General features: G+C 42.2%; 1 protein-coding gene across 2 annotated transcripts in view; it reads right to left on the reverse strand.

Annotated features, from left to right (window-relative positions):
* Nucleotides 1-2451: 2451 nt before the first annotated feature.
* Nucleotides 2452-21970, reverse strand: part of CD53 (CD53 molecule) — a 25436-nt gene continuing 5917 nt past the window's right edge. The window contains exons 2-8 of one of the 2 annotated variants that reach the window (XM_069090399.1): nt 14927-15005; nt 13827-14015; nt 12276-12350; nt 11601-11696; nt 10592-10672; nt 8412-8495; nt 2452-7000 (exon numbers count right to left, since the gene is read on the reverse strand). In XM_069090399.1, the coding sequence (XP_068946500.1) occupies nt 6929-7000; nt 8412-8495; nt 10592-10672; nt 11601-11696; nt 12276-12350; nt 13827-14015; nt 14927-14989 (660 nt within the window). In that variant the 5' untranslated portion in view covers nt 14990-15005 and the 3' untranslated portion in view covers nt 2452-6928. Of the gene's footprint in view, nt 7001-7179; nt 7309-8411; nt 8496-10591; nt 10673-11600; nt 11697-12275; nt 12351-13826; nt 14016-14926; nt 15006-21970 lie in introns of those variants that run through there. The other variant, XM_069090400.1, reaches the window with a different exon arrangement.

The following is a 21970-nucleotide window of genomic DNA, read 5'->3' on the forward strand; positions in this document are numbered from 1 at the left end:
ATCCTGAGTGAGCCTGCTTATGAATCTTAGGTATTTGAAATTTCTAATTGTTTGCAGTATTTTTTCTTTGACCTGGGAGCTCTGATTTTGGCTGACATTCCTGGAAGTTTTCATTTTTTAGGAAGTGACAAGTGGATTCTTTCTATTTTCATTTCTTTTTTTTTTAGTTAATCTTTGATTTATTTATTTTTAGTTTTCAACATTCATTTCCACAAGATTTTGAATTACAAATTTTCTCCCCATCTTTCCCCTACCCCCACCCCAAGACAGTGAGCCTACTGAATACTCCTTCCCTCAATATGCTTTCTCTTATATCCTTCCTCACAGCACCGCCCCCCCCCACTTTCTAGTAGGGCAAGATGTTTACCCCAGTGCCTGTATATCCTATTTCCAAGTTGCATGTAAAAAACAATATTTTTAAACATTTGCTTTTAAATCCTTAATTTCCAGATTCTTTCCCTTCTTCCCTCCTCACCTACCCCCACTGGGAAGACAAACAATTCAATATAGGTTGTACATGTGTAGTTACGCAAAACGTTTCCATAGTAGTTAAATTGTGTTTTTCCATAGTAGTTAAATTCTCTCCATCCTATCCTACCCCCCACTTATTCTATTTTCTACTTTGATCCTGTCCCTTTCCAAAAGTGTTTGCTTCTAACTACCCTCTCCCCCAATCTGCACTCCCTTCTATCATCCCCTCTCTTATCCCCTTCCCCCCTACTTTGCTGTAGCATAAGATACCCAGTTGAGTATGTGTTATTCCTTCCTTAAGCCAAATTGGATGAGAGTGAGGTTGACCCATTCCCTTTTGGCTTCCTGTTCTTTCCCTCCATTTTAACAATTTTCTCTTGTCTCTTTTATGTGAGATAATTAACCCTATTCTATCTCTCCCTTTCTCCTTCTCCCATTATATTCCTCTCTCACCTCTTAATTTTATTTTTTAGATATCCCTTCATATTCAACTGATTCTATGCCCTCTGTCTATGTATACATGTACACACATATACACACACTCACATATGTATTTATACACACATAAATCCTCCTATACATACATGCCTCATAGTGAGAAAAATCTCATGAGTTACAATTATAGTTTTTCCATGTAGAAATGTAAATAGTTCAACTTTAATAAGTTTCTTATGAATTCCTTTTCCTATTTACCTTCTCATGCTTCTTTTGCTTCTTGTATTTGAAAGTGAAATGTTCTGTTCAACTCTGTTTTTTTTTTTTTCATCAAGAATACTTGAAAGTCCTCTGTTTCACCGAATGACCATATTTCCCCCTGAAGCATTATACTCAGTTTCGCTGGGTAGGTGATTCTTGGTTTTAATCCTAGCCCCTTTGACCTCCAAAATATCATATTCCAACCCTTGTGATCCCTTAATGTAGAAGCTGCTAGATCTTGTGTTATCCTGATTGTGTTTCCACAAAACTCAAATTGTTTCTTCCTGATAGCTTGTAACATTTTCTCTTTGACCTGGGAACTCTGGAATTTGGCTATAATATTCCTAAGAGTTTTCTTTTGGGGATCTTTTTCAAGAGGTGATTGGTGAATTTTTTCAATTTCTATTTTGCCCTCTGGTTCTAGAATATCAGGGCAATTTTCCTTGAGAATTTCTTGAAGGATGATTTCTAGGCTCTTTTTTTGATCATGCCTTTCAGGTAGTCCAATAATTTTTAAATTATCTCTCCTGGATCTATTTTCCAGGCCAGTGGTTTTTTCAATGAGATATTTCACATTGCCTTCTATTTTTTCATCTGTTTGGATCTGTTTTATAGTATATTGATTTCTTATACAGTCATTAGCTTCCATTTGCTCCAATATAATTTTTTTTTAAGCAATCGGGGTTAAGTAACTTGCTCAAGGTTACACAGCCAATTATTTCTGGGTGTGATGTATCTGCACCTGGATTTGATCCCCAGGTCATACCGACACTGGAGCCAGTGCTCTTACTCGCTGAGCCACCTGGCCACCCCTTCAATATAATTTTGAAGGAATTGTTCTCTTCAGTGAATTTTTGAAATTCCTTTTCTATCTGGCAAATTTGGCTTCTTAAGGCATTCTTCTCCTCGTTGTTTTTTTGGGCCTCTCTTGCCATTTGAGTTAGTCTATTTTTTTAAAAGCAATTGGGGTTAAGTAACTTGCTCAAGGTTACAAGGCTAGTTATTTTTGTGTGGGTGCCGAGTATCTGAGGCCCTGGGTCTCCCGACGCTGGGGCCGACACTCTTATTCACTGTGCCACTTGTCCGCCCCTAAGCAGCTGGGGTTAAGTAACTTGCTCAAGGTTACACGACCAGTTATTTTTTTGTGTTTGGGTGTTAAGTACCTGAGGCCGGAACTGATCCCAGGTCTCTCGACTCTGGGGCCAGCGCTCTTACTCACTGTGCCACCTGGCTGTCCCTGAGTTGGTCTATTTTTAAGGTATTATTTTCTTCAGTATTTTTGGGGGGTCTCCTTTGGCAGGCTGTTGACTCACTTTTCATGATTTTCTTGTATCATTCTCATTTCTCTTCCCAATTTTCCCTCTACTTCTCTCACTTTATTTTCGAAATCCTTCTTGAGCTCCTCCATGGCCTGTAACCAATTCATATTTTCCTTGGAAGCTTTTGATGTAGGAGTTTTGACTTTGTTGTTGCCTTTTGGTTCCATGTTTTGATCCTTTTTGTCCGCCAAAAAATATTCTATGGTCTGATTGCACTTCCTCTGCTTCCTCATCTTGCCAGCCAATTACTTGACTTTTGAGCTCTTTGCCATGGTAGAACTCTGCTTCCAGAGTGGAGAGAACTGTGTCCCAAATTGCTGGGATTTTTGCAAATGTTGTCAGAGGTCTGAGGAGGACTCCCTCTCTACAGTCACCACAAGATCTGGCACACTGGTATTTCTCACCTCATGACCACCACCCAAGACCAAGATCCAAGTAGGTCAGAGCAAGATGGATTTCCCTCTGAATGATCACATGGCCCCCCTATGATCTGCAGGCCAGGAGCTCCAGAGGCATCCACATGGTGACAGGAGCTGCAGCCACTGCACCTTCACCACCTCTTGCCCTGGAGGCAGGGACCACACTTTTCCATACTCAATTCCAACAGAGTACCCTACTGACCGTTTATTTTCTCTGTGGCGTTTATGGGTTGAGAAGTCTGGAAGCCACCACTGCCGCCAGTGATTCACTCCTCTGAAGTCTGCTGTGGCTGGTTTGTGCTGCTGGTTGGGGCTGCTCTGGGTCTGGGCCATGTGGCTCATGCGGGACTGTCGTTGGTTCCAAGCTAGGTGTGATAGACCCTTCCCATTGGCCTGGCAGGCTGACATCAGTAGGAAATTTGTTTCTCTCTGTTTCTTTGTGGGTTCGGTAGCTCTAAAATTTGTTTAGAGTTATATTTTACAGGCATTAGAGGTGGTTGGAGCAGGAGCTCAGACAAGTTCCTGCTTTCACTGATTCTATTTTCACTTTGCTCTCTGATTCTAATATATCTGGGCAATTTTCATTCCTAATGTGTGCTTTTTTTGGTCATGGCTTTCAGGTATTCCAGTGATTGTTAAATTTTCTTTTTCTTTTTTTTTGCTTTTTGGAGGGCAATTGGGGTTAAGTGACTTGCCCAAGGTCACATGGCTAGTTTTTGTGTTAAGTGTCTGAGGCCGGATTTGAACTCAGGTCCTCCTGACTCCAGGGCCAGTGCTCTATTCACTGCACCACCTAGCCTCCCCTAAATTTTCTCTTCTTGATCTGTTTTCCACAGGTCAGTTATTTTTGAAGTAAGATAGCTTACATTTCTCCTAATTTGTCTTGGTCTTTGACTCCATCTCTCAGTTCCTGGCATCTGACTATCCCTCATGCCTAGAATGCTTTCCCTTCTCAACTCCATCTGCTGAATTTCCTGACTTCCTTTAAGTCCCAACTAAAGTGGCTTCTCTCTGTTAACCATTTCCTATTTACCCTATACATAGCTTTTTTGTGCATGTTTGTTAGCTTTTTGTCTCTTGTTGTTTAATAGAGTATGAGCTCCTTAAGGGCAAGAATTGCCTTTTCTCTTTGTATGTCTAGCCCAGCACTTAGCACATAGCAGGCACTTAATAAGTGTTGCTTGGTTGATTGTTTTAAAATTTCATATTGTCTCATAAAGTCATGAACTTTTGTTTGGTCTATTCTACTTTTCAGGGATTCTGTTAGTAGGATAAAATTTTGTATCTCTTGTATGAAACTGTTACTTCTTCCAAATGTTTCCTCTAGAACTCCCCATTCTTTTCCAATTCTTTCCTCTAAACTTTCATTTCCTTTAAAATATCTTTTTAACTTTTTTTCCTCCTTTGTGTTTCGGTTCTTCTAAAAATTCTAGTTGAACTTGTGGATAGTCACTGTTTTCCTTTAGATTTTTCTTATAAATGTTTTGGAGTTAACCCATTTGAGTTTTTGTCCTTGGCACCACTATTTCCACAATAACTCTTTATTTCTAGTGTCTTTTTGTTCATTTGTGTATTAATTTTTCAAGTTTTACTTTCCAAATTGGGATGTTGCATCAGGGGCAAGATCTGTGCACTTCTAGAGGGAATGTTGGGGACTAGTGTGGTCTTGCTACTTCCTTCTCTGTGTCTTGAGTATTGTGGTGTTCAAGGATCTCAGAGATGGCTTAGGTTATTGTGATGCAAACTTTCAGGGGATCCTACGCAGTCTGATTCAGGGCATGCTCTGATCTCGACCTTTCTGGCCTAACTGTAGCAGCTTCTGGACCCTACTTTAGGTCTGTACATGATAACTGTAGTCCTGCCCACAGTTAGAGTGCCAATTGACAGTTGCTGATTCCAGTTTCTGTTTAATAGTTGGAAGTCTCTGTAGGTTCAGAACCACAAAACTGTAGCCTCTGTCCTGGTCCAAAGTTTCTGCTTTTGTTATTCAACTGCAAGCCCCAACTCAGATTTTTGGGCTAAGTCTGCATTCCTCCTCCATGGTTGAGTTACAGAGCCCATTTCTTGTCACAATCCCTATTCTGTTTACTCTCCCCAAATCTGAGGTCCTGTTCTGGAGTCAGAATGGCAGTGCTCTGGGCCCATGACCAAAGGGGATGAGCCCTGTCCTTGCTCTGATTATTTAGCTGTCTGCTGAATCTACAATCTTGGCCAGCAAAAAAAGTGCCCTTGGATTCCTGCTCACTGCTCAGTCTGGTGCTCTTCCTCATTCTTTGTTAGAAAAATTTTGAGAGAGAACTGGGTTGCACTGCTTCTTTCTATTCCACCATCTTTGCTGATCTCCATTGCAACTGATTCTCTCAATAAGCTTATATGATAGGTCAGGCAAATATTACTATCCTTACTTAAGAAAGACAGATATTTATTCTCTGTGCTCATCATCATGATTATCTATGCTCTAGAATAGCACAGGTGCAGGAGGTCCAGCCTCAGTGTCCAAAAGTTTGGGTGGAGTAAAAAGCAAACAAAAAAACCAGACCATGGATTTCACCATGACAGTCATGTAGTTCTCAAGTCTTTGGGCTTCCCGTTCTTTCAAGTCCTTCGTGTTATCCTTTACTAACTCCTTAAGGAGCTCAGTAACCTTTGAACTCACTGATTTCAAATCCAGGTTGACAGCTTGTTGTTAAAAGATTCTTGGATCTGTGCTGGATCTGGTTTGTAACCCTCCACACTGTTTCCCCTCCTTAGTTGTCACTCTCCTCCCTCCCTGAATAGTTAGGCCTGCCTTTGACCAAGATTTTTAATTAAAATCTCTGTTCTTCTTAATAACTTTCAGTGGCAGGAAGGTCAGGACTCCAAGAAGTCAAAATGAAGTAAGGAAGATTTGAAATGTTTAATTTATTGCATTGGGGAAAACACGTGAAGAAATCCTTGGTTAATAGAGAAAACACAGAAAGATCAACAAATCATTTCTCGATATAATAGCTGGCATTACTCTAGCAGGGATTATGGGTTCTGTCCCCCAGGTAGGCATTCCACTGAATTTCTCATTTTCTGCTAAAAGGACTATAAAAGAACTGATAGGCTGGTTGGTGAGATATAATCAAACAACAAACAAATTATTCCAGAAGTATTTTGGGGACATCAGTATGGGTCCTCTATAAAGGGGGCACTGAGCATAAGCAAAGCCTCTCCTCTTAGAGGAAGAGCCCACAGCATCTTCCTTCTCAGCGAAGGCCCCCTAGTCAAAGGGGAGAAGGCAGTCATGGTGAGGATCTGGTGAATGTGGTTCTGGAACTCTGCTCAGACTGTCTTTGCCTGGGCTTGGATAGCTAAGTGAGGGATTCTTGCAGAGAACATCTTGAATCTTTACTCTAGGTAAGGTGGCCTAGGTGTGAGCAGATAAGGGGTATCTGGGGGCTGGTTGGGACAGGCTGGGAAATACTGATGGTAGAGGGATGGGATTAGTTGGGTGGGCTTTTGGGAAAAAGATGGAGAAAGCTTGGGATGTTTCAGACTCTCTCCTTTTCTTCAGCTTAGAGTAGGGCCAGGCAAGTCACATCCAAATACCGAATTGATGCTTTGAAACTTTGTACCCCCAGTGCCTGGCATAGTGTCTGGCAGACAGTCAGTGCCTAATATATGCTTGAACTAGTGAGTAAACATTGGTCTGAAATGTCAAACAAATGAGTAAACTTGAACTCTTAGCTCCAGAGGTTCTCATGGCCTTTGGCATCTGCAAAGTCCTCCTAGGCATTGGTACTTGTGTTTACCCAAAGGGTTGTGGGAGAGCTTTATTTACATTGACCTCCAAATTCACATTGCCTCACCAACTACTTAGGTTAGAGGATGAGGCAGAGCAAGGCCAAGAGAAAAGGCAACAGGAGAGCTAAGTAGCCAATTCAGGAAAGTGATAATTCAAGGATTTATGTCCATAAGTAAGAGTTAGGAAAGGGTATCCAGCGGTGAAGCATGTTTCCATGGTTGCGGTGTCCCTCTCTCCAACCCGGATAGCTCAGGTCATATCCCAAGAGACTGGCTATTTTTCTCAATCTGGCAGTTGAGGGTCAATGCAAAGGACATCCCCAGCACCTGAGAGAACAGGTCAAAGCTGAGGTCTGCCTGGGAGGAATCATCTTTCTTGCACACATCATCTTTATGATGAACCCAAGGAAGTCTATGAAACATACCCCACTCTATCATTTCTACTGTCCTAAGTGGGTCTTTTCTTTCAGCTATGTGTGAGAAGCTTCAGAAAAAGAGAAGAGAGGTTCTATAGGATAGGATATATTTTATATGCCCAAAGTGTCACATGGAGTCAGAGGTTCCATAGATAACCCTCAAAACAAATCCTGAATTTGATATCTTCTCTGGTGAGCCTTCCTTACCTTCCCCTCCAACTGCAAGACAAAAAAGTGTGTCTCCCTTGAAAATTTCATGAAAAGAATGAGCTACTGAAGCATAAATTCACCCTCGAGTGAAGTGAGAAAAACAGATTGAAGGAGGTGGTTACAATTCTTTTTGCTTTTTTCTCTCCTGATTGTGAGAATCCCTCTTCTTACAGAGGCAAATAAAGATCCTACAGTCATAGATTTAGACCTGGAAAAGCCCTTAGAAATCACTGGGTCCTGGGGGCAACTAGGTGGTGCAGTGAATAGAACACCAGTCCTGGAGTCAGGAGGACCTGAGTTCAAATCTGACCTCAGACACTTAACACTTACTAGGCATGTGACCTTGGGCAAGTCACTTAACCCCAATTGCCCTGCCTTCCACCCTCCAAAAAGAAAAAAAATTTGATATGACATAAAGAAACTTTTAGGGCAGCTAGGTGGTGCACTGAGCAAAGCACTGGCCCCGAAGTCAGGAGGACCCAAGTTCGGTTCTGGCCTCAGACACTTAACACATAAAAAAACTAGCCGTGTAACTTTGGGCAAGTTACTTAACCCCAATTGCCCTCCAAAAGGCAAAAAAAAAAATCACTGGGTCCAAACTTCTTATTTTACAGATGAGGAAACTCAGATTGTGCAACAGAGAGGTTGAGTGACTTGCCTCAGGTTACACAACTGGTAAATGTCTCGAGGCAGGGGATTTGACCCGGTCTTCTTGACTCCAAGTCCACCGCCCTATCCACTACACCAGGAGGCCTCTCAAGACTCTGAAGGAGGCCCCCAGATTTGAACCAGGGAACTTTCAATGCCAACAACCTGTATTTTCATAGGGTCAGTGCAGGGGCTTTTTTCTGGACCACTTATTTGGCTCAGAACACCTGATGACCGTGAAGGACAGGTTACCCAGGTGGCCTCTGTTCTGGAAGCATTTCATTTGCCAGAAACCAAGTCAACAACGAGGTTCCTTGGGATCTGGCTAGGGGGAAGGAGGACCTGATACTTGCTCTTATTTTCTTGGCTTCCTAAACTGGGAAAAATTGGAGTGGAATAAGCATGTCAGAATGATACAACTGTGTTTCATTTAGGCTTGTCCTGGAACTAGGCAGCATTCTTACCTGGATGACACATACACTGATGATAAGGATTCCAATATACAAAAAATTTGAATGGAACCACACTTTTGCTTTCACGTAGCATCCCTAGGAAAAACAGAAGACAAAAATTACGATGGGCATAGGGCTTATGATTTCAATGACATGGGGAACTCCCATATCAGGGAACTCCTTCTACCAATGCAGGTCAGTAATTTTGTCTACAGCTTAAAAGTCCTGGAGAACTGCCTAGAGCCTTAGGAAATTGAGTGAGTCAGCTAGGTATGTGTCACACAGCCAATCTGTGTCCGGGGCAAACCTGAACCTAGATTTTCTGGGCTCTAAAATCAGCTTCCTGTTCTCCACACCATGCCTCCTTTCAAAAATAATGATATCCTTCTAGTGTCTAGTTGTTTCAGCTGACTGCAAGAGCCTTCCCATTTTCTGTTACCTAGTTCAATCAAAGACAAGTATTTTTTTCCCTGTCACTTCTGGCTTCTCCTTGGGCTCCTGATCTTTCTCTTCTCCAGGCTAGCCTCCATACTGTCAAAGTCATCCTCCTAAAGCACAAGATAGGAGCACAGCATCCTCTTGCTCAAGAAGTTGCAAAGGCTCCCTTTTGTTTTGGGGATAAAAGAAAACCGGTTCGGCTTTGTGACTTAAAACCTTGACCTTCCCAGGCTAACTCCAGCCTGCCTCTCAAGGCTTCTTCACCTCACACCCTTTCATGTACGCTATATTCCAGCTAAACTGGCCTCCTTGGTTTTTATCATCTTCCACCACTGTGCCTTTGTGTAAGCTGTGCCCACTTCTGGGATATCTTCCCTTCTCACCTCTGCCTCTTAGAATCCTTGCTTTCCTTCAAGATTCAGCACATGTACCATCTCCTTTGGAGATTTTTTCCTGATCTTCCTGAGTTGTTAGGGCTCTTTTATTTTACAAATAATCAGGTATATCCTTGTCTTTTTTATATTTGTATCTCTAGTGCCTCACACATATTAGGTTTGCTGTTCCTTAGCTTAGACTGAATTGGGTAGAGAAACGGAAGCATGGCATGGAAAGTGTCTCAGCCTACATCCGCAAAGGCCAGAGAAGACTGGAGATCCTCATGCTGCCTTGGGAATGGTAGGGCAGTGGGAGGAAGGAAGTTATCTTGAGGAGATGCTCCATTCTGATCTGGGCAGGGGCTAGGTGGGAAATACATTCCCTCTGGAGGTCCAAGACAATTCTAGTGGAAACAGAGTTTGCCACCCACCTCATAACTGCCTATTGGAATTTTCAGGAAGGCATGATTCAAACTAGGATTTCCTCTTCACTGAAAGGTGGTTGTGGAGGGGGTTAGGGGTGGGGGGAGTCAGGGGGAGGCTACTTTGGTCTATCCCTTGACTCCTACTTCAGAACAGGAGATGTCATTCTGTAGGCTCAGAAGCATTGGGACAAAGCCCCATTCCTCTTCAGACTAATCTTTTCCTTCTAACTTTATCATTTTTGTCATGCCAGTACATCAAGGATCTATGAATTTTTGTACATAAGGCTGATCTAAATTCACCTCGAACCTATAGTTTTTGAGAGCTGTCTAAAATTCAGAGAGATTAAATTACTTGCCCATGGTCACAATGTTGGTAATGTCAGAGGTGGGGTATGCACTCAGGGCTTCCTAATTTCAAATCCAGCATGCTACCTGCTATGCCATGCAGTCTATCAATCGTCATCACAAATAACAATGACAAACTCATCCTTATAAAGCACCTTAAGGTTTACAAAGCACTTTACTTACCACAGTCACAAATACTTATTAAGCACCTAGTGTGTACCTGGCACTTTCCTAGATGTTGGGATGGATAATGCAAGTAAACCAGCTTTATAAGTGAAGAAACCAAAGCTTAAGGAGATTGGATGACTTCCTTTTAGTGCTTTTGATTAGCGTAGCAGTAAAGAGCTCTAGCTGTGTGCCTCAGGCCTTTCCATCACTCTAGCACCAAAACTGAGTGGGTCTATTATTAGTCGTCTGTGTCATTTAGCTAACTAGTAATGCTCCAGGTCTGTCCCTCTCCTGTTTTATGCTCCATTACCTAAAGTCTTCTGTCTCTAGCTTGGAGCACTGCGACCTCACAAGACTTCACAGTTTCCAAAGCAATCATTCTTTTCTCAAAAAAAAAAAACAAACAAAAAAACAAACAAACAGGAGTCATCAACTGGGTTACCTGAGTCTTTGGATCCCTGGGGCAAGATTCCGGGGGGAGGCCATTCCAGTCGCTTGTGCCATTTACACCACAGCACTCTAGCTGAAATACAAACCCATAAGAGGTCACTTGCAAGGAGTTAGTGGCTTAAGGAATATGGAATGACTAAACTCCATTCCTTGGAGACAAAGATAAAGCTTTGGAGCCTGCCTCCAGAGAAGCTGATCACTGGCTACCCAGGCTAGCAAAGGGATTCTAGCAGACAATGGTTACGGTCAGGCTCCTGGGCTGGGTGTTGGGTTTGACTCATAGAGGATATGGTAGACTTAGTCTGACTTAAACATGCTTCCTGATTTTGCCTTCTTCCACCACCATCCTTGACAGCTGTCTGTTGTCCTGATCAACATCAGACAGAGCCAGAGAGTGGGCATTGATATACACATGGGATATACTTAGGTTTGGCTGGGCAAAATCTTAATGTCGAAATCCTATGTTCCATTTTCAGGCAAACACAGGCTAAGTATAGAAATAATAATAATAAACAACAGTTGACTTCCCACAGTACTTTAAAGTTCACAAAATATTTTATATGGATATTAAATTCTCACATAACCATCACAACAATTCTGTGAGGTGGGTACTGCCGATATTATCTCCATTTTACAGATAAAAATTTGAAACTCAAAGAGGGCAAATCTTAGAATGACTGACTTGCCCATAGTCACATGGCTCATCTTTGTCAAGGGTAGGATTCAAGCCAGATCTTCATGCCTCCAGGTCCATTATTCTCTGTACCATGCCATGTAACCATATGCAAAGAGAAGTATTTTGATCTCCTACCTCCAGGGAGCAAGCCTCATACCATTCTGAGAGTTGAGGTGGGCAGAAGATGGAGAGAACTAAATACCAGTGAGGCTCTTTTCCCAAGTCTTCAGTGTGTAAACTCACAGGGTGCTTCAGCCCATAGTCTCCTGCCTGGGGCCCCACTGCTCAAGTAAACCTGCCTGGAGATGACGTAGACTTGACTTACATACTTCTGGATTCCATCCCAGGCCATCTTGGTGTTGTTGTCAGACCTGTAGCGTTGGATACTCTGGCTCAGGTCATCAGCCACATAATCATCTATCTAAGTGATCCAGAAGGGAAGATATCAGGAACCAAAAGTTAGATCACTGAAGGAATTTTTTTAGGGGACAAAGTTGGAGCCTAGTATAGGCAGATGGTTTCTTTCTGTTTTACTTCTACTTCCCCTGTAATCTTTCTTCCCAGAGCTAGTGAGAATACCAAAGATAAGAGAGGAGTAGAAAGTATATCTTGAGTATATTTGATTTACTGGCAGTTAGTTAAGAGACTTTAGTTTAAAAAGATTTTTAAAAAGTGAACAAAATATGAAAGCAATTTAGGCATTGAGATACTGGTCTTTGGGTTATATCATTTTATTTCCAGGAAAAACTATTCAATCCTCTTACACAAACTTATGTAACTGAGTTAGCATTGACAATTGAGATTATTTTCATCAGATTCTGTATGATATTTGCTCCTGCATGCTCAGAAGTATGACTGATATCAGTCAGCTTATGGAAATCTAGGACCCATATGTAAATCTGACCCACAAATCTTTGCATGACTATTTTTTCCACACACATGAAAATCAAGATTTTTCTTGTTACAAATGATACAGGGGATAAGATTTCCCATTACATACCTTCTGTTCATACACAAAGAGCAGGATGGCCATGGTCACCTCAGTCAAAAGGATGAACAGGAGCAGGACAAAGAACTACCAGGAAAGAGAGAACCAGGTCACCTCTTGGGACAACGATGGGACCAGCACTAGTGGGACCGTGTTGTTCCTAGAAGTGGATTGGGCAAGAGGATGCCAGACATCCCTTCCCACTCTGAGAGTCTACGATCTTAAGATCCAGTCATTCCATGAACTATCTTTCCCTCTGTCCATTTATTTAACCCTTTGATTCACTGTCCTGCCAATCACTTAGTATTTATGTGCACAGTTTTGTTCATCTCAAGTTGTTCTTTTATGTAGACATTTCTTCCTGTTTGCCCCATATTCTATCTTGAAGGCAAGGATTTTATGGTGTTCACACAGGGAGTATTTAATTAACAAACGAATCGTGCTGATTGGATGCATGTGGCTGATTTGTATTTCTCTATATTCGGGAAAGTATTGTGTCCCTCATACGGGCTGGTGTGTGTGTGTGTGTGTGTGTGTGTGTGTGTGTGTGTGATACAGACAGGGAGAAGAGAGGGAGAGAGGGGGGAGGGAGGGAGAGAGAAACAGAGAGAGAGAGAGAGAGAGAGAGAGAGAGAAAGAGAGAGAGAGAGAACGAAATTTATTGGATTGGGAGCTCTGGAGAACAGGAATTTCTACCTTCTCTCCCATGACTCTAGTCAAAGACTTAACAAGGGGTGGAATGACTGGTTAAATAACAGATCTCAGAGGAAGCACAGGATAATTAGGCAATTTTAGTTAGTCGGTTCACACCCTGATTTGATTGGCCCCTGTGCACAGTGTCTTATATGGGGAAATAGAGAAAGAACCACAGTCTGTTCTTAGGGAGTGCCTAGTCATATCTATTGAGTCAAGTAGCTGATCACTACCAGGAATTCTTTTATTAAACCTCACTGGTTAGCACTGGAACCATATACTCAGTCAGTCAAAAAGCCTTTATTAAGCACCTACTTACTATGTACCAGGTGCTAGGGGCACAACAACAAAAATGCCACAATTATATGGGACTGATTGCCCCTAGTAAAGGGCAAATATTAAGACATATGGGACAGAAAATTCTCCCCTACCAAACGACTAGAACCACAGTATCAGGTTCTCTACCACAAGTACTGACCCTGACCCAACTTCCTGAATAAGGCAAGGAAAGTCTCCATATAATTTGTTGCTGTTCAGCTGTTTCAGTCATGTCCTACTCTTTGTGACCCCATTTGGGGTTTTCTTGGCCCAGATACTGAAGTAGTTTGCCATTTTCTTCTCCAGCTCATTTTACGGATGAAAAACTTAGGCAAACAGGGTGAAGTCACTTGCCCGTGGTCACAGCAAGTGTCTGAGGCTGGATTTAAACTCAGGAAGATGAGTTTACTGACTGAGGGCCAGGAGCCCTATCCTTTGTGCCACCTAGCTGCCCATATGAAGCTAGATTAAAAAGATAAAGTTTATTGAACCCTAAAAAGCATCCTGATTATTCCACATGGCATCAGTCCCCCATGACTGACACTCACTCACCGACATGAGAAGGCATTTGTTTTCCTTAATCGAGCCCATGCACCCCAGGAAAGCAACTACCATGATGATAGCTCCCACAATGATGACGACATTGCCCACGGTGAGGGAGGGAAGGCTGTAGAACAGGGCTCCAAAACTATTTTTGATCAGGAAGTAGATCCCAAAGCCCAAAATGGTGCATCCGCAGACCTGTAACAAGCAAGACCAGGAATATCCTTGAAGACAAGGGGATGGCCACCAGTGTTCTTCTTAGGCTCTTTCTTGACTGGAGGCCAGATCTACCCTTGTTGTCCCCAAGGTGTTCTTGCCACCAAGAATCTAGTTAGTGACTCCACATGCTAGAAGGGATGGAGCATCAGAGAGAAAGGAGGGTTGAGAAAAACTGTTGTTTCTTAGGGGAAAGTTCTCACCCAACATCTATCCAAAACATCCTGTAGAGCAGGGCAGACTTGATCCCCATAAAAACACACTCATTCCCAAATACTGGCTATCCTAGATCCCCAAGTTCCTCCTCCCTGAAGTATCCCCTATGATGAGCCTTCCTTTAGATACCTTGATCTGGGTCAGGCAATGGTAGAAAACTTCCCACCTAGCTCTTCCTGCTATGCAGACACTTTGAGAACCCAAGGGACCAAGTAGTATCCAATGAAGAGACTATGTTCAAGTCTCTTTGGCTTTAATCACTGAGTCTGACAGAATAAAACCTTCCAGGACTGGATGGCCTACTTTTTCTATAATTCAGTCATGCATTCAAAGAATCCAGAATGGTTCCTACAAAGGATTTTATTTCTGAATCTGTGGCTTCCAAACCATGTCCCATAGCAGAAATAGAGTAGCAGAAGCCAAGAAAAATGGGATTAATTCTCCAGGTCTTTTGAGATCATGGGGTGATCCAGTTATTAACATTTTTCATGATTTGGGGGCTATATTCTCTCTCTCTCTCTCTCCCCCTCTCCCTCTCTTTTTCTCTTTCTCCCCCTCTTTCTTCCTGGATTACTAATATTCTAGGTGGGATAGTTAGTTATTTTTTCAGCATGGTGAGAGAGAAGCAAAGCAAAGGCAGTACTCAAAAGGAAGCCGAGCCAACTAATAATGCTTACCCAGAACAGTAGGTTGAAGAAAAATACCACATATTTCAGCACTTTTAAGCTACTCATACCCATGCTGGGCAGTCTTGCCCTAGAGAAGGGAAATTGGGAGAAAGAATCAATCAATCAATCAATCAACAAACATTTATTAAAGGCTTACTGTGTGCCAGGCACTGTGCTGAACATATAGCCAAGGCAAAAAGAAAGGCAGTCCTTACCCTCAAGAAGCTTACATTCTAAGGGGGAGGGGGGACAACACATAGAAGGGGGAAAAGAGTACCTGTGGGGCATCATGGTGATGTACACAGAATGAAGGATGGCTCGTCTGGGCCCTTCCTCAAAATAGAGATTCTAGGGGAAATTCATCAATGGGAGAGATACTCTTCTAGGATGGAGGAACAAGGAAGCTGAGGCATGGTGGCTAAGTTCAGAACACAAAGGAACCTCATCTCTATAGAATGGTTTTACATCTTTGGGGATATTCAGTTTCCTGGTACTTAGGAATCTGTCCCACAGAGATCATAAATCTTCCTTGGACCTAAGTCAATAACCTAGCCACTAAGTATCTCCTAACTTCCAGGTTCTCCTAGCCTCTGAAATCAGGGACATATCACAATGCTTTGAGAATCAGAGAATAATAGGGTTGTAAAAAATCTCAGAGGTTATCTAGTTTAACTCTTACCCAAAAGCATGAATTTCATATGTAATGTCCTTAACTTTATTGACAGGGGACTTACTACCTTCCAAGTCATTCTGTTCTATCTTTGGACAGCTCTAGTTATTATCATAAGAAACTCTTTATATAGTCAGTTTGATTTTTTTTAATTAAAAAAATTTTTTTAAAGCAATTGGGTTTAAGTAACTTGCTCAAGGTTACATGGCCAGTTATTTCTGGGTGTGGTGCTGAGTATCTGAGCCCGGATTTGATCCAGGTCAATCCCGACACTGGAGCCGGTGCTCTTACTCGCTGAGCCACCTGGCCACCCCTAAGCAATTGGGGTTAATAACATGCTCAAGATTACATGGCCAGGTGTTTCTGGGTGGGTGCTAAGTGTCTGAGCCCGGGATTCAATCTCCAGATCATCCCGACACTGGAGCCGGTGCTCTTACTCGCTGTGCTACCTGGCCGCCCCCAGTTTGATTTTTTAAAAAAAGACTGGGTCTTCCCATCTCATCCAGGTTAGAAGTACAGAAGCTACTCAAGGTCTCAATTCCACTGCTAGTCAACATGGAAGCTTTGACCTACTCCATTTATAACCTAGGCCAGTTTGACCCTCCTTAGATAGTATGGTGGTACCTTGATCATGTTGTTGCTGAACTCAGTGTGACCAGCACAGCTCAATGCAGCTCAAGAGAGGTTGGCCAGTCTCAGCTTCCCTGGTAGTTGGGTCTAAGGGGGACTCTCACTATGCCCAGCCAAACTGACTCTGTAGCTTCTTCCTATGTTCTGCCACCTTAGCTAAAGCAGAACAATTTTAATCCCTTTTCTACACAAAAATCCTTCATATATTTAAAGATATCACCTTCTACCCTCTCCTCACCAAGTCTTCTTTTCTCTAGGCTGTATACCAGTGTATCCTTTAGTTAGGAATACAGCAATAAGAATTACTCTAAAAACTAAACCAGATAAAACCAGGCCTCTGAATTTAGCTGCTTGGAAACTTATCTTACTTTCTTCATTTCAAGAAATACCAATTGACCCTAATGTGTGATCAGCCCAGTGAATCAGAGCTTTTGCTATAGGGCTACAAATTGGGGTGTTCCCATACTCACATGGGGGGTAGGGTGGAGAAATGGAGAAATGCAGAGGGTAGACAAGGCTGGGAAGAAGGTAGTAAGTTCCATCACCTGGTTCTTTAAAAGCCCTTAGATGCATATACAAAAACACCAGTCAACAAACTCTGATTCCTTTCCTTCACATCAAAGTGGATAAAATTGTCTCTGCCCTCCCACTTTTTAGCTACCCTTATCCTCCCTATTCTACTTTGCTATAATGTCACCATAAGCCTCCCACTCTACTGTCATACCCAGGCTTGCACAGTCCCATGGGATTCCATGCTCCAAAATAGCAGTTTCATTTTCTCCAAGGACTAATATGAATCCATAGGTGCTATCAGAAGATGGGCTATCCAAGAAGGGTCAGAGGAAGAAGTGGTAAGTAGTGGTAGTTGGTTATTTCTTTCTGAGTAGTGCCAAGGCAGCCGTTTGTTGATGTGATATCAGCAATAGGGACACTGGCTATCTGCCTAGGGCATATGCACTCACGATAGCATGAGAGTCACCCATCCATCATAGGATGGAGAGTCTCCAAAGACTTGTCAAACCTGAAACCACAAAGCCATGTCTGGTGATTTACATGGGAATTAAAGATATTACCAGAAAGAACTTAGAAAGCATTTCTAGAGATTATGAAGTAGCAGCTGTCAAAGAAAGAAGTGTAGAAATAGAGATTCCCAGTAATTTGCAGAAGAAAAGTATAACAAAGAAGCTATTGGGATAGGCTAGGAACCCCTTCAGTCTACAGGGGACTTTAATGTTAGGATAGGGTTACTGTCTTAAGCCTTGATTATAGGCACAAGATTTGAAATCAGAAGACTGAGTCTGAATGCCAGCTCTGGTGTTTACTATCTGTGTGACCTTAGATGAGACATTTAATTTCTCTGGTCTTCAGTTTCCTCATCACTAAAATAAGGGCATTGACCTAAAAGATCCCAAATGTTCTTTCCTGTTTTATATGCTCTGATACTATGATTATGATGCCAGAAATCATCAGTAAACACAAATTTCCCTACTATTTATTTGTTAAAGGAAGCCCTTATTTGAAGGCAACCTTCACAAAAGAGAAGTCTGGAGTATATAGCAGAAATGAAGTATGTCATGTTTGGACAGTTTGACCACTTTATGAGACAATTGCTTTTCTCTGGACTGAGACAAAGAAAGGGACAGACTGACAAGGTACCTTCATATATTTGTGGGAGACATCTATCAGAATATAATTTCTCTACTGGTACTAAAGGAGCTGAGTTGACTTAGTGTTCACTGAATGGCCAGTAAAGCTGTACCAATTGCTCACATTATGAAGTGTCCAAGGTGCTCAAAATTTCCTCCATGGTAGAAGTTGCTAAAAGTAAGTGAAGCCAGAAATACATGACCTTGAATTTATATATGCACATGCACAAAATGTAGGTAACAAGCAAGGTTCATGAAAATCTTTAATGTAAGTAGATTGATTCAACTTTATAGGTATCACTGAAACTTGGTGAGATGGAACTTATTATTTGAATGTGGCTCTGGAAAAATACACACTATTCCAAAGGAGCAGAATATCTTAAAGGGAAGAGGAGGTAAAGAAGAGATGCATATTAAAGAAAATATACATATGGAGAAGCAGAGCCAAGATGGCAGAGAAAAGGCAAGGGACTCGCCTGAGGTCTCCCAGATTTTCCTTCCAAACAACTTTAAATATCTCAAAACAAATTCTGGAGTGGCAGAACCCACAAAAGGCTGAGGAGAAATGATTTTCCAGACCAAGACAACTTAGGAGGTCAGTAGGAAAGGTCTATCTCACTGAAGTGAGAGTGGAGCACAGTCCAGCACAGGTTGCACCAGCTGAGACTGGGTGCCAACAAATTAGCAGTAAGTTTTAGGGGCAAATGAATCAGTGGCAGCAGTGGCATCTTCCAAACCTCTCAGCCCACAGATGATATGGAGGGTTGGACATCTGGTCAGCAGGAGATTAGAAGGATACCCATGTTGGCACCAGGGGCATTGCCCATACTGGATCTGGGTCACAGTCTTGGGTCTCAGTCCCAGGGCAAGGAGGAGCACTAGCACTCCAGAACAGTGAAGCAGGGACCCTGGTTACAGTTGCAGGGAAGAAAGGAGTGTGTCATCTCTCACAGACCAGAGTACGGGCCAGGAGAGGAGTAAACCTACCTTTCCCTAGATCACATAACACTGAAGAACTGAAAACTTACAGGTCCCCAGAATTATTTCTGGAAACAACTACAAAAGCCGTGAGGCTTAGGGCAGGACCCCCTCCACCCTGGAAGAAGAGCCCCACTTTAGCATAGAGTTAAAAGTCAAGAAATAGACTGGAAAAAATGAGCAAACAACAGAAAAATATCCTGACTATACAAAATGACTATGTTGACAGGGAAGATCAAAACAAAAAGTCAGAGGAGGACAACAAAATAAAAACTGCTGCATCCAAAGCCTCAAATTAAAATGTGAATTGGTCTTAGGCCATAGAAGAGCTCAAAAAGGGTTTTAAAAACCAAGTGAGAGGTAGAGGAAAAATCAGGCAAATCAGTTAGAGTGATGCAAGAAAATCAAGAAAAAATAGTCAACATCTTGGTAAAGAAGGCACAAAAAATACTGAAGAAAATAACACCTTAAAACCAGACTAGGCTAAATGGTAAAAGAAGCACAAAAATCCGACGAAGAGAAGAATGACTTGAAAAGCTGAATTGACCAAATGGAAAAAGAGGTACAAAAATTCAGTGAAGAAAAGAACTCCTTAAAAAGTAGAATTGAGCAAATAGGAAAGGAGGCACAAAAGATCACTGAAGAAAATAATTCCTTAAAATTAGAATTGGGCAAATGAAAGCTGATGACTTTATAAGACATCAAGAAACAAGAAAACATAAGTAAGAAGATCTAGAAATCAGGTGGAGGAAGCAAGATGGAGAGAATTTAAGCTCAATGGAAAGAGAAACAAACAAACAAAATAATGTCCTGTGCCCACTCAGAGGGAAGAAATGTTTCAGTAAGAAACCCAACTATGCTACAGAGGTATGGCCCACTTTAATTTTTTGGACAACTTCTGGAACTCTATTCCAAAAGCAAGTAAGTTGATAGATTTTTTGTTGACTTCAATAATTTCATTTTGTAAAAAATAAACTGAAGAAGGAAAAGCTATTCTGGAGCTAATTCTTTTTTATTTTATTTTTTCAGAATTTATATATTTTTAGTTTTCAACATTCATTTCCACAAGGTTTGAATTCCAAATTTTCTCCCCATATCTCCCCTATCCCCCACCCAAGATGGCAAGCATACTGATTACCCCTTCCCCCAATCTGCCCTCTCTTTCTATTTCCCCCATCCCCTCTTCTCCCTTAGTCGGGCAAGATGGATTTCTACACCCCATTGCCTGCATATCTTATTTCCCAGCTGTGTGTAAAAACAATTTTTTAACATTTATTTTTAAAACTTTGAGTTCCAGATTCTCCTCCTTCTTCCCTCCTCACCCACCCCCATTGAGAAGATAAGCAATTCAATCTAGGTTATGCATTCTGGAACTAATTCTGACCAACAAAGAGGAACTGGTTATCAAAGTAGAAATGATGGCAACTTTGTGGGAAACTGATTGCTCCATCTTAGAATTCATGATGGAAAAAGAAAGGAAACCTGGGCAGAGGTTGGTAATAAATTTCATAAAGTTCAGCTAGGAGATTATGGCAGCCCAAGAGGGATGAGAAGCTCAAGTGTGAAATCCTGGGGCTACCAACAGAAACAATACCAGTCCCTTGTGCTATTTGAACATTTTTATCAATGACTTACTTGGATAAAGGCATAAATGATATGCTTATCAAATTTTCAGGAGACACAAATCTGGGAGAGACGGTAAACATATTGGATGGCAGGATCCAAAAGGATTAACAGACTAGAATGGTGGAACAAATTAAATGTTAAAGGTAAAATTTAATGTGGCTAGATGTAAAGTTTTATACTTGGGTTCAAAAAAATCAACTTCACAAATGGGAGAGGAGTGTCAAGACATCAGTTCATCTGAAATAGAGCTGGGGGTTTCAGTGAACTGAAAGTTCCAAATAAATTAACAGTGGCCAGAAAGCTAATTTGATCTTGGGCTTTGCTGAGGACATAGCATCCACAAATAAGAGATGATGGTGATTGAGTCAGTCAGATTGATAAACAAGCACCAGGTAAAAGCTTGCTATGTGCCAGGCACATCTCTAGGTGCTCAGATACCAAGAAAAGCAAAATCACAGTCCCCTCCCCCAGGAAGTTCACATTTTTTTTATTAAGCAATCGGGGTTAAGTCACTTGCTCAAGGTCACACGGCCAGGTGTTTCTGGGTGGGTGCTGAGTGTCTGAGCCCGGGATTCGATCTGCAGGTCATCCCGACACTGGAGCCAAGCCCGGTACTCTTACTCGCTGAGCCACCTGGCCGCCCCTAAGCAATCAGGGTTAAGTAACTTGCTCAAGGTTACACGGCCAGGTGTTTCTGGGTGGGTGCTAAGTGTCTGAGCCCGGGATTCGATCCCAGGTCGTCCCAACACTGGAGCCGGTGCTCTGACTCGCTGTGCTACCTGGCCGCCCCCAGGAAGTTCACATTCTAATGTGGAATAGACAACATGCAAATAATTATGTCTATACAAGGTGTCTACAGCCCTGGCTACACTTTCACTCACTTCCCTTGAATCACTGGTCGTAGCAGAGGAGTTGGAACACTCCTTGCTCTCCATGACTGATTCCAGGCTCTCCCTCCACCTCCTTCTCCAAGTAACCTCTCCTTACCTGAAGTTCACTCCATCCATGTTGAAGGAGAAAGTGAGGCTGGTGACCTTGCACAGCCCTCCCTCATTCAAATCAGTCAGTTCCAAGTCATGTCATCATCTCTCTGATGTCATGGTCCTCTTCAAGAACGGAGGACAAACCACACACACAACCACAACAATTTACCATCTAATCAAAATTCTGTGAGCTATTGTTTACCGACTTCCAAAACATTATCCTTTTTTCCTCACTGAGTTCTGTGCCTGGCTCACAGTCTGTCCTTCTTCTCCTGCTAGGAGTATGCTAGAGGTCTTAAAAATATATATCAAGGGGCAGCTAGGTGGCACAGTGAATAGAGCACTGGCCTTGGAGTCAGGAGGACTTGGGGTCAAATCCAGTCTCAGACACTTAACACAAAAGTAGCCATGTGAACTTGTGCAAGTCACTTAACCCCAATTGCCCTACCTTCCCCTCTCCAAAAAAGCAAAGGAAGGAAGGAAGGAAGGAAGAGAGAGAGAGAGAGAGAGAGAGAGAGAG

Source organism: Petaurus breviceps, unplaced genomic scaffold (genome assembly GCF_028583685.1).
Source record: "Petaurus breviceps papuanus isolate PSGF00001 unplaced genomic scaffold, PetGlider_PUasm1.0 186, whole genome shotgun sequence".
NCBI classification, from domain to species: Eukaryota; Metazoa; Chordata; class Mammalia; order Diprotodontia; family Petauridae; genus Petaurus; species Petaurus breviceps.